Source organism: Hyaena hyaena, unplaced genomic scaffold, assembly GCF_003009895.1.
Source record: "Hyaena hyaena isolate Hyena2069 unplaced genomic scaffold, ASM300989v1 scaffold_270, whole genome shotgun sequence".
Taxonomy (NCBI): Eukaryota; Metazoa; Chordata; class Mammalia; order Carnivora; family Hyaenidae; genus Hyaena; species Hyaena hyaena.
In genome coordinates, this window is record NW_024080901.1 from 766,590 (window position 1) to 782,974 (window position 16,385).

Genomic DNA, 16,385 nt, shown 5'->3' on the forward strand with positions numbered 1-16,385 from the left:
GGCTCCAGGCTCTGAGCTGGCTGTCAGCACAGAGCCCGACGCGGGGCTCGAACCCACGAACCACGAGATCATGACCTAAGCGAAAGTCGGATGCTTAACCGACTAAGCCACCCAGGCGCCCCTCTTTCATCCATTTTGAATTTATTTTTGTGTATGGTGTAAGAGAGTGTTCCAGGTTCATTCTTCTGCATGTCACTGTCCAGTTTTCTCAACACCATTTGCTGAAGAGACTTTTTTCCATTGGATATTCTTTCCTGCTTTTTCAAAGATTAGTTGGCCATATAGTTATGGGTTGTTTATTCTGTTCCATTGATATTTGTGTCTCTTTTTGTGCCAGTACCATGCTGTCTTGATGATTACAGCTTTGTAATACAGCTTGATGTCTCAGATTGTGATACCTCCTGCTTTAGTTTTCTTTTTCAGGATTGCTTTAGCTATTCAGGGACTTTTCTGGTTCCATACAAATTTTAGGATTCTTTGTTCTAGCTCTGTGAAGAATGCTGGTGCTATTTTGACAGGTATTGCATTGAATGTGTGGATTGATTTGGATAGTAGTGACATTTTAACAATATTTGTTCTTCCAATCCATGAGCGTGGATTGTTTTTCCATTTTTTGTGTGTCTTTTTAAATTTCTTTCTTTTTTAAAAAATTTTTAAATGTTTTATTTATTTCTGAGAGAGAGAGAGAGAAAGAGAGAAAGAGAGCGTGAGCAGGGGAGGGTCAGAGAGACAGGGAGACACAGAATCTGAGCTGGCTGTCAGCACAGAGCCCGACGTGGGGCCTGAACCCACGAACTGTGAGATCATGACCTGAGCTGAAGTCGGACGCTCAACCCACTAAGCCACCCAGGCGCCCCTTAAATTTCTTTCATAAGCTTTCTAGAGTTTACAGTGTATAGATTTTTCACCTCTTTGGTTAAGCTTATTCTTAGGTATTTTATGTTTTTTGATGAAGTTGTAAATGGGATTAATTCCTTGATTTCTTTCTGCTGCTGCTTTATTGTTGGTGTATAGAAATGCAACCAATTTCTGTACATTGACTTCATATCCCGCGACTATGCTGAATTCATGTATCAGTTGTAGCAGTTTTTTGGTGGAATCATTTGGGGTTTCCACATAGGCTATCATGTCATCTGCGAAGAGTCAAAGCTTGACTTTCTTCTTGTGATTCTGGATGCCTTTTATTCCTTTGTGTTGTCTGAGTGCTGAGGCTAGGACTTCCAACACTATGTTGAATAACAGTGGTGAGAGTGGACATCCTTGTCCTGTTCCTGACCTTCGGGGGAAAGCTCTCAGTTTTTCCCATTGAGGATGATATTAGCAGTTGGTCTTTCATATATGGCCTTTATGACCTTGAGGTATGATCCTGCTATTACTAGTTTTTTCAGGGTTTTTATCAAGAAAGGATGCTATATTTTGTCAGATGCTTTTTCAGCATCTATTGGAAGGACAGGATCATAATCTTTTCATGTGAACTGTAAAATTCCTCAAAGTGTTCCCTGCAGGCAAAGGACGTTTATTTAAATGGTTTTTATTACATGATGAAGAGCTAAGAGACATCTTTCCTTCATCAGCCAGTTGGGAATGCTTTTCAGGACCTTTGGCATACAGAGGAAAGACATTATATAAGCAAATCCAGGGGAGAAACTGATACATAAAATTCCAGTGCTTACCCTGGAAATCTCAGAATGATACAAATATTTCCAAGCCCCACGTGGCAGCCCACTTACTTCAAGCCATGTTCACTGCTGTCACATTTGAGCAACAGAAACAAGTGTAGAATTACTGTGGTGTGAGACTGTACTTTGTATAAGGAAACATTCTGCCTAATGAACGAGTTTGGCAGACAGTGGTTTCGAGCTTTTGTTTAGTTAAGAGAGCCTTCGCTCGAAGCATCCATGGAAGCCTGATATGTAAACCGTAAGAGTGGACATGCTGGCATTTTTGCTTGCCCCCATCCCTTGTTAGCCCCTTGGAACCCAAAGGTGTCTCCTGGAAACCCTGTATTTGAAAACCACTAGAATGATATCAAAAGCTGAACATCGTAAGCAGACATATGAATGTTAATCTGCGGTTATACTTACTAGCTAAAATGGACCTGAGGTTTCGCACTTATGAACATGAGGTCAGTGGTATCTATTTAGGAAAGTTGTTGTGAATGTTAGTGAAAACTTGTTTGAAGTGCCCAACACAGCGCCAAACACAAAATGGCCCTCGACAAATGTGAACTCACTGTTTATGTAAATCCTTGTCACTGCACTCCTGGTGAAGCTAGAGGTGCAGGACCATGATCCCTAGGGCTACTTTGGGGACAAGTCCTAAAATGGAATGACAGTAGTGCTTTGACTACCTCCAGAATCCTCGTGGGAAGCTAAGGACTAGGCTTCAGACCTCTTGGTACCGGGATAGAACTTTCTGACCATCTGCAAACTAGCAGACCCTGACACTTGCTCAACACACTAAGGCCAAGTACCCTGGAGAGAGATTGTCAAATTTGCTGGGCAGAAGAGCTACCTAAGTAAGTGAAGGACAGAAAATTAGGTCATTTTGCCAGCAAGCAATTACAGTAAGCCCAGGGGCTACCCCAAATCATACTTGAGTGTGGTACAGGCTCATGAAGAAACCTCTCTAGAAAACCCACTATAAAAATAATATATTTAAAGAGGGCTTAAGCAAATCCAAGAAGCTAGAGCAATTATAGACCAACTAGTCTATCCACCAATCCTGGGGACTTCACTTCCTCTAATCCACACACAGCTTGATTATGACTTGAAAAATATTCTTCTAGAAAATGACATCTAATTTTTCTCTTCCTAATCAACTGTTGATCTGAAGTCTCCTTGACTTCCCACTTTCCAGGCTACAGACTTTGTTCAGAACAGAGCATTTCAGGTTTTCACTACAAAACATTTACATTATCAGTATTGACCAAATCAAGAGCAGAAAGCGGAAAGTTCAACTGATTTTATGCAAATTTTGTTTTGTGCAAAGCCCTCGGGATACGTTCAGGAGGAGGCAAAGAGCAGTGTGGCCTATAGTGAATGATGAATGAATCCATCGTTCTAAAGAGGAATGTCTTGGGGCGCCCGAGGGGCTTAGTCGGTTAAGCGTCCGACTTTCGCTTAGGTCATGATCTCACGGTTCGTGGGTTCGAGCCCCGCGTCGGGCTCTGTGCTGACTGGCAGCTCAGAGCCTGGAGCCTGTTTCAGTCTGTGACTCCCTCTCTCTCTGACCCTCCCCTGCTCACGCTGTCTCTCTCTCTCTCCTAGAAATAAATAAAACATTAATAAATAAATAAATAAATAGGAATGTCTTTAGGATATGACAAAGAAAGAAAATGATAACAGCATAGGGAAAGTGTCACTGAAGAGATTTCTACTAGGGGAGCACCTGGGTGGCTCAGTTGGTTGAGTGGCTGGCTTTGACTCAGGTCGTGATCTCATGGTTTGTGAGTTCTAGCCCCGTGTCAGGCTCTGTGCTGACAGCTTGGAGCCTGCAGGCTGCTTTGGATTCTGTGTCTCCCTCTGTCTCTCTGTCCCTCCCTTGCTCATGCTCTCTTTGTCTCTCAAAAATAAATACATGTTAAAAGAAATTTCTACTGGGAGCACCTGGGTAGCTTAGGCTGTTAAGCATCTGACTTTAGCTCAGAGCATGATCGTGAGGTTCACGAGTTCAAGCCCCATGTCAGGCTCTGTGCTGACAGCTCAGAGCCTGGATCCTGCTTTACATTGTGTCTCCCTCTTTCTCTGCCCCTACTCCGCTTACGCTCTGTCTCTTTCTCTCTCTCTCACCGTCTCAAGAAATTTAATAAGCATTGAAAAAAATAAAAAAATAATAATAAACTTCTACTAAACTTTTGTCCATGGCACTTCCTCCCCACAATCAGCTCACAGCCAGTTCTCAGTCTTTGCCTGAAGCCCGAAGCTGTAGGTGCCCCTCCGAGAATGATATGTAAGTAAAGGGTCATCAACACACCTAGGAGAAGTATTTGTAAAGTAGAGTAATGGAAGCGGTATGGGCTGCTTCACCAGTTAGTATTGTAAATACTATGTCTTCTGTTGCATTCTAATTCCCTGCAATCTCTTTCCATGCCTCGATCCCATGGCTCCCCCTCCTGGCTCTTTCCTTCTCTGGGTCTTGCCCTCACGCAGACGACCAGCACAAAAGCCGTGGTCTTTGCAACACTCAACTCTGAAGTCTCGGCTTCCTCACACTGAAGTGAGCAAATTCATGAGAAGGTTCTAGAATACCTTTCAGCTCTCACATTCTCCCTAAAGTGTAAAATTTTACATAAGGATTAAAGAAAAATCTAAAGCAATTAGTTGGTCTGAAATTCTTAGTGCTGCAGATTTTGAAGTGCTGTTATCTGTTGAATCAGTGAATGTTGTCATAGTACCCAGGAAGGATCCACAACAAACAAACTGCTCAGTGAATTGAAGTCTCCTACTTCTCTCTAGACCGCTCCTGCATAAATAACATGGGAAAAGCAAGTTATTTATAAACAAGGTGCATTTGTTCTTCAAATATATCTGATCCAGGGCTCCCAAATTTGGATAAATTTATTTCTCCAGTGTTGCCTGATTACATTTTGTTCAGCTTTAATGGCGCACAGACAACGTCAGGCTGGGCTGAGGGAAATTATGGTAAAACAGTAATATTTTTTTAATGGGAAACTCATTTTGTTATCATACATTTACTCTTCAGAGGGCTAGAATCTGTGCCTTCAGTCAGCTTTCCTAGTCTCCACTGCAGACAGAAGGAAATGGAGCCTCTGACTATTCCTCTCCGGCTTCTGCTTTCAAGACTAAAAGTCTTGAGTGTAAAGTTGCTGACAGCTGTTATTTATTGAACCAGGCCCTGGATGTGAATCACCTGGGTTGTCAAGGTAAATCTGAGTCATTTTCTAAACCGTGACAAGACTCCCACAGCATGGCCAGCTTTAGGAACTTTGAAGCAGAGAAAGCCAGTTGACAGTAGTCAGGCCTGTTTGTCTCCTCAGGCTGCAGAGAAATAGAACTTCGTGTAAAGTCTTTTAGCATTGTCTGCCTTGCTGAGAGACCCACGTTTATGTTTTCTAGGGCGCGCTTCTGCCCACAGCTGGGGCTGGTTTTACTAATCCCCCCCCCCGCTATAACTTCTTCCACCACAAGGAGGCGCTGGATCAGGCCAGCGAATGAAGAGGTTTATTGGCCTTCTCACCCCATACCATGTCCCCTCAGCAACTCTACCCAGAACTTATGTGGGCAGTATATTTGGCAGAGCAGCCGACTATGTTCTCCACTTGAAGATTCACAATAGACATTAGCCTATTAATGACCCTAAAGAGGTTTAAAAGTAAAAGGAGAAGGGGGTGGGATTAGAGGAAAGAAGGGGGGGAAAGAAACAAGGGAAAGAGAAAGAAAACCATTGCATTTATTTCACCTTGCGTTAAAAAAAATTATTTAGCCACCAAACTCTTCCTAGTATAAAACCTATTAAATCCTGCTAACTCAAGAGTTCTGAGATGTTCCCACTTGAGGAATACAGATGATCACTGAAATCATCCTAATTCTGACAATTCTGAGTTCTGTTTACATGTCTTCTAATGCACAATTCTGATCATACCCTTTCCTTGCCCCCAGATCCTCCATGGCTCCCACCTGCCTGTAGACTCCAAATTCCTTAGCATGGTATTCAAGACCTACCAGAGTTTGACCTTAACTTACTTTTCCAGTCTTAGTTCCCTTCCTTCCCGTGCACAGTTTTCTGCTGCCTCCAAACTGGACCTTCCCGGCCCTCTCTTCTCATATCTGTTGCTTTCCCACCTCTGGGCCTCTGTTCAAGCTGCTGGGTCCAGCCTTTCCTCATCTTTGCATGTGTAAATGCAACTCACTTTAAATAATTGAAACTATAATCTCTTCTCTAACTTGTATTTAGAGCTCATCTTTAAAGCTCTTACAGTGGACAAGGTACTGGCTTTTCCTATAGAAATATGTGTGAGTTATTACTTACCTTCCCCTAGGCTTCTTGGAAGAATAGCTTTATGCATGACTACCTGTGCCCTAGCTCCTTGCGTGGGTTGTGTTCCTTTTGAAAGAATAACCTAAAAGATAAATGGCTGCTATGATTCAGCAGGAACTCCTTCCAGGGCAGAAGGAACAAAGGTCTGCGGTCCAGAGGCCCGTTTGGTTTTGCCATCAGCATCAGGGAACTCAGGCCACTTGCTTCTCTGCCTGAGAGGTCAGTGTGCTCAGCTCTATAAGAACAGGGAAGGGCCGGCAGCGGTCACAGGCCTTCTGAGCTAAATACTCTGAGATTCTCATCATTTATGAAAAATTTTGAGACAAGGCTACAGAATTTAAAATAAAAGAGAGCAGGGGCGCCTGGGTGGCTTAGTCGGTTAAGCGTCCGACTTTCGCTTAGGTCATGATCTCGCGGTTCGTGGGTTCGAGCCCCGCATCGGGCTCTGTGCTGACTGCCAGCTCAGAGCCTGGAGCCTGTTTCAGAGTCTGTCACTCCCTCTCTCTCTGACCCACCCCTGCTCACGCTGTCTCTCTCTCTCTCTCCTAGAAATAAATAAAACATTAAAAATAAATAAATAAATAAATAAAATAAAAGAGCAGTCAGTGACTAGAGACCCACTTGAATTTTAATAGGGGGAAAAACGATTAACCCAAAGGAAAGATCTCTAACATTGGGGCCTCAGGGATCAGCAAGGGACTAAGCAAAAGATATTTTTTAAAGCAGGAATTGTCCTGAGTTCTCAAAACTGTCCACATTAACAACTACTTGTCCACTTTACAAGTGGTCTTACAACTGATCTTAAATATATACTTTTGCAACTCATCTCTGCAGAAAATGCCTACCTTAATAAACCTAACAAACAAAAACCCTTAATTCTCTAATGCAGGGGTTCGCAGAGTGTGCTCTCCAGGTCAGCTGCATCAGCATCACCTGGCACCTCCTTAGACGCACAGATTTGCCCCCAAATCCCAAACCCTTTGCGTCAGAAACTCTGAGGCCGGGGCCGGGAATCTGTGTTCTAACAAGGCCTCTAGTTGAACCAAGTTTGCTCATGATAATATTCAGAGTAAATATGTTATCATCTGTGTCATAAACTCAAAGATGCAGAAATGTGTGTTTCACTTTTCACCCCAGTCTGTTAACACTACTGTACAAAACACCAAAATGGAGTGGTGGCAGATGTATTTGCTCTCTTGCCTTTGACTTCTGCCCACTCCACCGCTTAGACATCCATGCACTCATTAAAATCTGTCTCATCTTGGGGCACCTGGGTGGCTCAGTCAGTTAAGCGTCCGACTTTGGCTCGGGTCATGGTCTCACGGTTCGTGGGTTCGAGCCCCCGCATCGGGCTCTGTGCTGACTGCCAGCTCAGAGCCTGGAGCCTGTCTTCGGATTCTGTGTGTGTCTCTCTCTCTGACCCTCCCCTGCTCTCTCTCTCTCTCTCAAAAATAAATAAAACATTAAAAAAAAATCTGTCTCGGGGCGCCTGGGTGGCTTAGTCGGTTAGGCGTCCGACTTTCGCTTAGGTCATGATCTCGCGGTTCGTGGGTTCGGGCCCCGCGTCGGGCTCTGTGCTGACTGCCAGCTCAGAGCCTGGAGCCTGTTTCAGTCTGTGACTCCCTCTCTCTCTGACCCTCCCCTGCTCACACTGTCTCTCTCTCTCCTAGAAATAAATAAAACATTAAAAAAAAAAAATTTAAAAAGAAGAGTAATCTGGAAACATTGAAGAAAAAAAACCTTTCATTAAAAAAAAAAAAAAAATCTGTCTCATCTCTTACAGCTGATCAAGCGGACCCTTGCAAATTCCTGGCCTGTGGCGAATTTGCCCAGTGTGTAAAAAATGAGTGGACCAAGGAAGCAGAGTGTCGCTGCAGAGCAGGTTATGAGAGCCAGGCGCGCCTGGACCGCCGGGACTCTGGCCTCTGCACCCCCAGAGAGGGCTGTGAGGCCATCCAGGGGAAGGGAGCTCCGTGCAGGTAGGTGGAGCACAGGAACTTTGTAGATCCAAAGATTTGTTGCTCTTGCTCTTGAGAAACCTATCATTAGAATGAATGCATGTGGCCCTTTAAACCGATATGGTTCTCAGTCTCCAGTGAACATCAGAATCTCCCAGAAGAGGATTTGTTCAAACACATGGCTGGGCCCTGTGAGGCTCTCTTTGATGCAGTATGTCTGACTGTACCACCTTAATTGGTGGTGGTGGTGGTGTGTGTGCGTGCATGTGTGTGTGTGTGTGTGTGTATGTATTTGGGTTTTTTTTCCCCATATGTAAAGACAGTTTTCATCATAAAAATTTTGGAGAATATTCAGAATTATGAACAAGAAGATAAAAAATTATGTGATATTCTTATTAGCTATTATTATCTCTTGATGGAAAAGTTTATACAGAATGTTTACATAGAATGTTCTAACGCAAAATAGAATCACACTAGCTTCTTGTGTTTTTTGTTTTGTTTTGTTTTTTTGTTTTAAATTTTTTAACGTTTATTTATTTTTGAAAGACAGAGACAGAGCATGAGCAGGGGAGGGGCAGAGAGAGGGGGAGACACAGAATCTGAAGCAGGCTCCAGGCTCTGAGCTGTCAGCATCGGGCTCGAGCTTGTGAACCGCGAGCTCATGACCTGAGCGGAAGTCGGCCGCCTAACCGACTGAGCCACCCAGGCGCCCCTAGCTTCTTGTTTTATACTCAGCTTTCATACTTAGAACATCCCCCTCTGTCATTAAATATTTTCTGTGCCATCACCTTTAATGATTACATAGTAGTCCCTTCTATAGATCTGCTGTGTCTAATCAATCCTTGGTTTCCAACAGAAAGGTTGAGAAGCTCTTAAGAAGAGGGTAAGGGAGGAGGGATACAATTGGCCTTCTATTCACGAACCAGACTTTTAGGGTAGGTGGCGTTATGAATGGTCAGGGAACACAAAGGCTCCTGATTCTTCTCCAAATCCTGTGACACCCAGATAAGGTCCACACTGTAGACTCTGCCCTCAGAGAGCTTCTTCATGAGCCTCTCTCGCCTTTCCCGGTAGTGAGTTTCCAAACATACACACCTGAACATTTCCACAGTCTCTTAGACTCATACGTTAGATCACCTTGGACCCATATCTTTAATAGATCATGTTTCTTTTTTTACTGTCTTCTTACTCGTTCTGGTGGCCACAGTCTTTAATTTCCCACCAGGGAACTCATGGCCATCTGTCCCTCACTCAGTCAATAAGAAGCAATAGAGGAGCGCCTGGGCGGCTCCGTCATTACAGTCATGATCTTACAGTTCCTGAGATGGAGCCCCGCGCCCAGTTCTGCCTGACAGCGCAGAGCCTGCTTGGATTATCTTTCTCCCTCTCTCTCTGCTCCTCTCCTGCTCACTCTCTCTCTGTGAAAATAAATAAACTTAAAAAAAAAGAAGCTAGAGAGATTTAGCCTTTCTCTTCATGAAACATACCCTGTTCTTTGAAAGTATTAACACGTTAAAGACAACTATCCAATAAGGGTTAAGAAGCAATATTCTGGAGTCAAACAAGTTGTGATTAAAATTTTGATTTAGCACTTTACTAACCAAGTGACCCTGGACCAATTACTTCTCAAAATTTCAATTCCCTCATTGAATACTGAGACTAGTAAAACCTTGTGGGTTCCTGCAAGGGGCATATGAAATTGTGTTTATAAAGCATCTTTACAAAGAACATAAAGCACAGAATATCCATTCAGATGAGTGAGGGTTATGAGAATGCTGTCAACTTTCTTCAGGTTAATCTCAAAGTCCCAACAGGATTCTAAATGGAATCTGACATTGTTTCTAAAATCCCCTGGAAATGAAAATGAACAGAAAATCTTGAAGTACGATGATGGAGAGATTGCTCTATAAGAGAGCAATACATAAAATAATATTTAGAACACTAGGACAGTAAATACATAGAATTAATATAAGACCCTTGGGGCGCCTGGGTGGCTCAGCTGGTTAAGAGTTCGGCTTTGGCTCGGGTCATGATCTCCCGTTTTGTGGGTTTGAGCCTCGCGTCGGGCTCTGTGCTGCCAGCTCAGAGCCTGGAGCCTGTTTCAGATTCTGTGTCTCCCTCTCTCTCTGACCCTCCCCTGCTCACGCTGTCTCTCTCTCTCTCAGAAATAAATAAAACATTAAAAAAATTAATGTAAGACCCAAATAGATCCTTATATTTAGAGAATCTATTTTTTTAATGTTTATTTATTTTTGAGAGAGAGAGAGGAAAGGGAAGAGGCAGAGAGAGAGAGAGAGAGAGACGGGATCCAAAGCGGGCTCTATGGTGACAGCAGAGAGCTCAGTGTGGGGCTCAACCTCACGAACTGTGAGATCATGACCTGGGCCAAAGTTGGACACTTAACCAACTGAGCCACACAGGCACCCCTAGGGAATTTATTTTAATGAGCATTTCAAATCCGTAGGGAGAGAATGGACTGATCAGTAATGGTTAGAGTATAATTTGACCTTCTATATTTAGAAAAAAATAAAATTAGTTTTTACAGAAATCAATTTTATATCAAAGATTCAAACTTAAAATAAAAACTATGAAAATTGAGGAAAACTATTTGTAAACCCATTTTTAATAATCCTGGGCTAAAACAAAGAAAGCCTTCCCTAATCTGGATACCAATGGCATACCAAGATGACATTAAGAAGAGGATTTCTACAGGGAAAAAGTCACCACAAATAAAATTAACATGTTAAGAAGGTGAGAGAAAAATATTTGCAACCTATTTTATATCTTAAAAACTCATAGAAGAAATCCAGATGACCAAAAAAACATAGGACAAGATGCTTGTTCTCACTATAATCAGGGAAATCCACAAACAATAGAGATAGCTTGATACTAGTGAGTTTGGTAAAAGACAAACAAACAAATAAGAAAAACCAAAAAGGTTATTAATATCCAGTGTGGGTAACATCAGGGAAAACGAGTTCATCAAGCGTTGCTGGTGGATGTGTAAATTAGAAAAACCGTTTTTCAAGAAATATTTGTTTATCAATACTATAAAATTTTTAATTTGATTCAGATACTCTACTTTTAGACAATTATTCCTACAAAAATAATTGCATTTGTGCACTAAGATATGTTTACAGAAATGTTCGCAGCATCATCACTTTGGATCGTCCCCATCTATGGAGAAAGAGTTAAATCATGTATAGTGTGGTGTCATTCACCATGAACACAGCAGTTAAAAAGCAGTAATATAGCTCTACTGGCGCTGCCACAGGAAAAAAAAAAACCCAGACATTTTATTAAATGCGAAAAGTAAATTGCAGAATAATAGATCCTGTTTAGGTAATAACAATAATAAAACTGTGTACTTATAAGTATATTAGGTTCCACTATGTGGCTTTGCCATTTTGTCAATAACAAATCGTCAAATATTGGCAATTTTGTATGGTTCACTCAAAGATGTAAGGAAAAGCATAGCCAGTATGTGGAATGGCAGATGCACTCATGCTACTATTCCAGTGAACAGTGGAAAGGAGAATTGCTCAGTGTTATTTTTTTTTAATGTTTATTTTTGAGAGAGAGAGAGAGAGAGAGAGAGAGAGAGAGAGAGATGGAGACAGAGCAGGAGCAGAGGTGGAGCAGAGCGAGAGGGAGACAGAACCCGAAGCCGACTTCAGGCTTTGAGCTCTCAGTACAGAACCCGATGCTGGGCTCATGACCGCTCAGAGCCCGATGTGGATCTCGAATTCATGGACCGGAAGACCATGACCTAAACCAAAGTTGGACTCTTAACTGACTGGGCCCCCCGGGAGCCCCAAGAATAGCTCAGTGTTAAATGCTAAACTCGAATCTCCTTAGCATGAGGACAAATCCCATTGCCCTCGCGTGCTGCCGCAGACTCTCAGCGTAAGACACCCCTGAGCACAGTGGTGCTGAGGGGCCCCCTGGATCTCTGCCCCCTCCTCCTGCTCCTCACAGGATGCCAACATTTATGTGACTCTTACAGTGTACTTACGTGAGGCTTACTTTTATGACCATTTAAGACCTTATCAACCGTAGACCAAGGCAGCGATGAAGTCTGGAGGCTTTAGAGTTAAAATTCCAGCTGTACCCCAACTACTTGTCACTTGGGCAACCTTAAGCCTCAAATTTCTCGTCCAGATAATGGGGATAATCGGAATGCATACATGGGTTTAGGTGAGGGATAGATCAGATGCTCTTCGGGGTAAACGGCCCTGCTGCTGGCCCGGCTGGAGCTGGTTGATGATTATCCACAGAGGGCAGCCCCGTAAGGAAATGCCAGGAATGCAAGCCTAAACTCAAAGCAAATCGGCTGAGGACACAAAGGTGTTCTAACACCGAAAGCCGCAGTCTCTCAAGAATTGTAAACTCAGTGCGTTTTTGTTAGTCTACCTGAAGATGAAGAAAGAGATGGGAAAATTATACCGAGGGCAAGTGCCTTGCTGAACAGATGAGTCCACTGATTTACAAGAAACATTTTCAGTTTGTTTTCTTTGTCATTCCACTGCCAAGTCGTCATCCATCATATTTTCACCTTTATCCTTCCTTCTTTTCCTCCATTCGGTATTTATGAATGTACTACATACATTTTTCATTTCCTTCATTTTCGATATCCCATAGATACAGTTGTATGGAACTTGGCAAAAATTCTCCCAAGAATAAACAGAATTTTCATTTTCGAAGGTCTCTTTTTTAGCTTAATGAGTTTGACTTTCATTAATCACAATTATCATTATAACATATGCAAAGATGCAAATCTAGATCTAATAGTAAATTATGACTTTTCTTCCTCAGATCTGGAACTTTTCACTTTGTCCTTCAGTTTAACAGGCCCAATGCGTTCTCCGTGGTGTTATTTATAATAATGAAAATTATTTCCAAATATAGGAGCCAGATTCAGGAAATGAGGATGCAGAGTGTCATCTCTGAGGAGATTTTTATAAGAAAGTACTTGTCTTACTACAGTAAGATCCCAGGTTTACTCACTTGCTACACCTCAGGTGGGGGAAGAGCCCACTTTTTATTTCTAGCAGCTGTGTCTCACTCCCTTAGAAGCACTTTCTCCACTGGATGGGGAAGCAGTGGGAATGGGGGGGAGGAGCCAAGAGAGGGAGGAGTTAGAGTTTAATACAGTCCAATCCATTTTTAAAACTTCATCTGATGAACAACTGAAGCAACAACGTTAGGCAACTCCCTTCCCTTGGAATATATAATCAGGCTTAAAAATCTTTTCCCTTCCTTTCCTTTCTCCAAGATGGTGTCTAGATGTATGGGGAGTGTCAGGGGCTGGGGGGGGGGGAGGTGCTCCCTGCCTCACCAGACCCTTGGGAAAGTCTCTATCCTCATTATTTCCCTCGCCTGTGATCTCTCAGTTCTGACCTCAGGTACCTACCCGTCCCTTAGTATTCTCAGAGCTTCCAAATCACCCAACCAGGTGATTGGCAAGTAGGAACCAAACATGCTGAAGGAACAAGGAACTTTTCTCGTAAGACTACACCTCCAAGATAGCATCTTCCTTCCTTCCTTCCTTCCTCCCTCCCTCCCTTCCTATAGTAATACCATCTCTATGCCTGAAATTAAAATGGACAGAATGCTGGGAGAAAGAAAACAGTTTACTGATACGGGAATATATGTCAGAGAGTATCCCCCAAATATTATACCCATTTTATAATGTAGAGAGGGAAAGAGCAAGGTGCAAAATGTGTATACACTACCACCAGAAATTATAGAATATGTACATTAAAAACTCTGAAATTCTATACATCAAATTATAAAATAACTTTTGTTTTTAAATTGTACGAACAAATGTCATTACATGGATGTTTTCCAACAACCACAACTCACGACTTTAAAAATAACTCTGGAAAAAAAAAACCTCCACTTTTTGCAAGATGAAGTTATCCCCCATCTTTCTCTCTAGCTTTGTTCAGCCATTCTGAGCTGGCTACCTGAGAACAGGTTGCCAACAGGAAGGCAAGACTCAGGGGTCGAAGCAGAGAGCACGCTTCTTCCAGCCCTCTCGGATGGCACCCGCGAAAACGGGCAATCCATTTTCATTGCTGTCATCATCTTAAAGCTAAAATAGTAGAAAGTTGTAGTTGCTATTAATGTCAATAAACCCAGGAAATAGGATACCATGTTTTTGCTTTCTTTTGTAGGTCACCAGGTCACTCTAAAAATCAAGCCTACAAAACTAGTGTGAAGAAGTTCCAACATCAGCAAAATAACAAGGTAAAATAATACTTTTATGTGTTGGTTTTACTGAATTTTTAAGAAAACCTAAAACGTTTCTACATCTGACTCTTCTTTTAAAGAGAGATAAGTAAGAGCACTTTGCCTTTATTTGCCAGGCTCCTTAATTGAGTACCATAAGGGCAGGGGGTATTGTAAGGGGCGTTTCTTGGCATGAGGAAGACAGACACAGAAGGCTGGCATTGTCTGAAATGTGTAGACAAAATTAAAAAAAAAAACAAAACAGAAACAATCCAAGTATTTTATTCACTTTTTCTTGTAAAAATATACATGCAGTTTATCAAATGCACAGCAACAGGTTGAAATTTTCATAATAATTCATATTCTTGGAATCATTTATGCATATTCTTGTATCTTCTTTTGATTTTGAATAATGAACGAAAGCAAAAATATATAGAGAAATATATAGAAGAAACATGATTTGTGAGCAATGGGTAACTTCAAAAATTCCTATATGTTCATCCTCAGATAAATGTTCCTTCTGGTGTCCCAGATACCCCTTTCAAATTATTCATCCAACTTATTTCACTAAAATAATTCTGTTTTACAAAGGGAAATATCTATAAATAGGTTAAATATAGAGATTTTTGAAAAATAACTTCTGAGAAGATACCTTGCACAACTTTTATCCTAAAATTATACCTAGTCTTTGATGTTTTGTAAAAGTGAGTGATAATCATCCAGTTCCCACTCTACCTGAAATCTATAGTGTTGGATGGAAACAAACACATCAAAGCTTGTACTTGAAACAAGTTGTTACCATCAGTATACAATCAAGGATGCTGAGGCAACCACACAAATGCTAATCACAATTCCATGTGGCCAGGTGCACACTGGAATAATGTGTGCATTTTGATTTCCTGAAACAAAGGAAATTGGAAAGATAGAGGAAGTTCATTCAGTCTTAAGTCATAAAATGACAATAAAGCACCAGATCTGCTATTAATAAAATGCCCAGGATGAAGCAAACACTAAGAAAATCCTAAAGTGCCAGGGAGAACTAAGGACCACATTTCAAATGAAGCAGCAGCATGGAATAGTCATGTTTGCTGCTGTTGGAAGGGAAGGTGGTGACTTTAATTCACAAACTGCGTCCTCTGCTTTAAGAGATGCTCCAGCCTGAGAATCTAAATGGGTTTACGAAGAGATGGAATACATTCCTATTATGTTATAAAGTTAGGAATATTTTGGATGGCATCCCCAAACCTTTCAAAGAATATATCCTAAATGGCAAGCATATTCTTTCAAAACCAGCAGAGGTGATATTGGAATGAAATATTGATTTGGCCTCAGATGACATTTCTTAACCTCTTAAAACTATTTATCTTCCAGATAATCAGGAAAAGAAATTCTGAATTACTGGCTGAAGGATATGAAGATTTTAACTCTCAAGACTGGGAAGGAAATTAAAAGCTAAAAATATACAGATTATAATTTAATCTGTCTCAAGAGAAATAGATTGCTTTTTCAAGGAAAATTGTATCCACTCTGTTAAAATTCTGAAAACATAGGCAGGCATATTTACTGGTCATCTGAATCCAGTCATATAGTCAACACTGAGAACCAGCACACACACCATGTTTCAAATAGAGAAGAATTGGGGCGCCTGGGTGGCTTAGTTGGTTAAGCGTCCGACTTTCGCTTAGGTCATGATCTCGCGGTTCGTGGGTTCGAGCCCCGCGTCGGGCTCTGTGCTGACTGCCAGCTCAGAGCCTGGAGCCTGTTTCAGTCTGTGACTCCCTCTCTCTCTGACCCTCCTCTGCTCACGCTGTCTGTCTCTCTCTCTCCTAGAAATAAAATAAAACATTAAAAAAAAAAATTAAAAAAAAAAAAAAAACAAATAGAGAAGAATTGTGAACTTGAGGACTGGTACATTCTGCAGTAAAAAGATGTTTTTTGTCAAAACGCAAAGCACAATCACTGACCGATAGTCAAGGTGACAGCAAACCAGATGTGCTTCTAGCTGCCCTCAAAATAGTACTACCAGATCATTTACAAGTGCAACTACCTGTTGTTTGGGGAGGTTGAAACAAAGCTCTTCATGTGTTACAGTGCACATTCAGGACATGCGCACAAGGAGATGCAGGTCTCTCTGAAACATGAATGTATCCAGTATGTAAACAGTGGTGAGGCTATATATGCTCCTCACTTCAG

The 16,385-nt window shown here is 41.8% G+C and overlaps 1 protein-coding gene across 1 annotated transcript in view; it reads left to right on the forward strand.

The window, feature by feature from the left end:
• The window catches only part of IMPG1 (interphotoreceptor matrix proteoglycan 1), a 170,071-nt gene extending 154,254 nt beyond the window's left edge, over positions 1–15,817 (forward strand). The window contains exons 17-19 of the mRNA XM_039245788.1: positions 7,784–7,979; positions 14,138–14,210; positions 15,564–15,817. Coding sequence (XP_039101719.1) covers positions 7,784–7,979; positions 14,138–14,210; positions 15,564–15,641 — 347 coding nt within the window. The 3' untranslated portion in view covers positions 15,642–15,817. The remainder of the gene's footprint in view (positions 1–7,783; positions 7,980–14,137; positions 14,211–15,563) is intronic.
• The last annotated feature ends 568 nt before the right edge of the window (positions 15,818–16,385 follow it).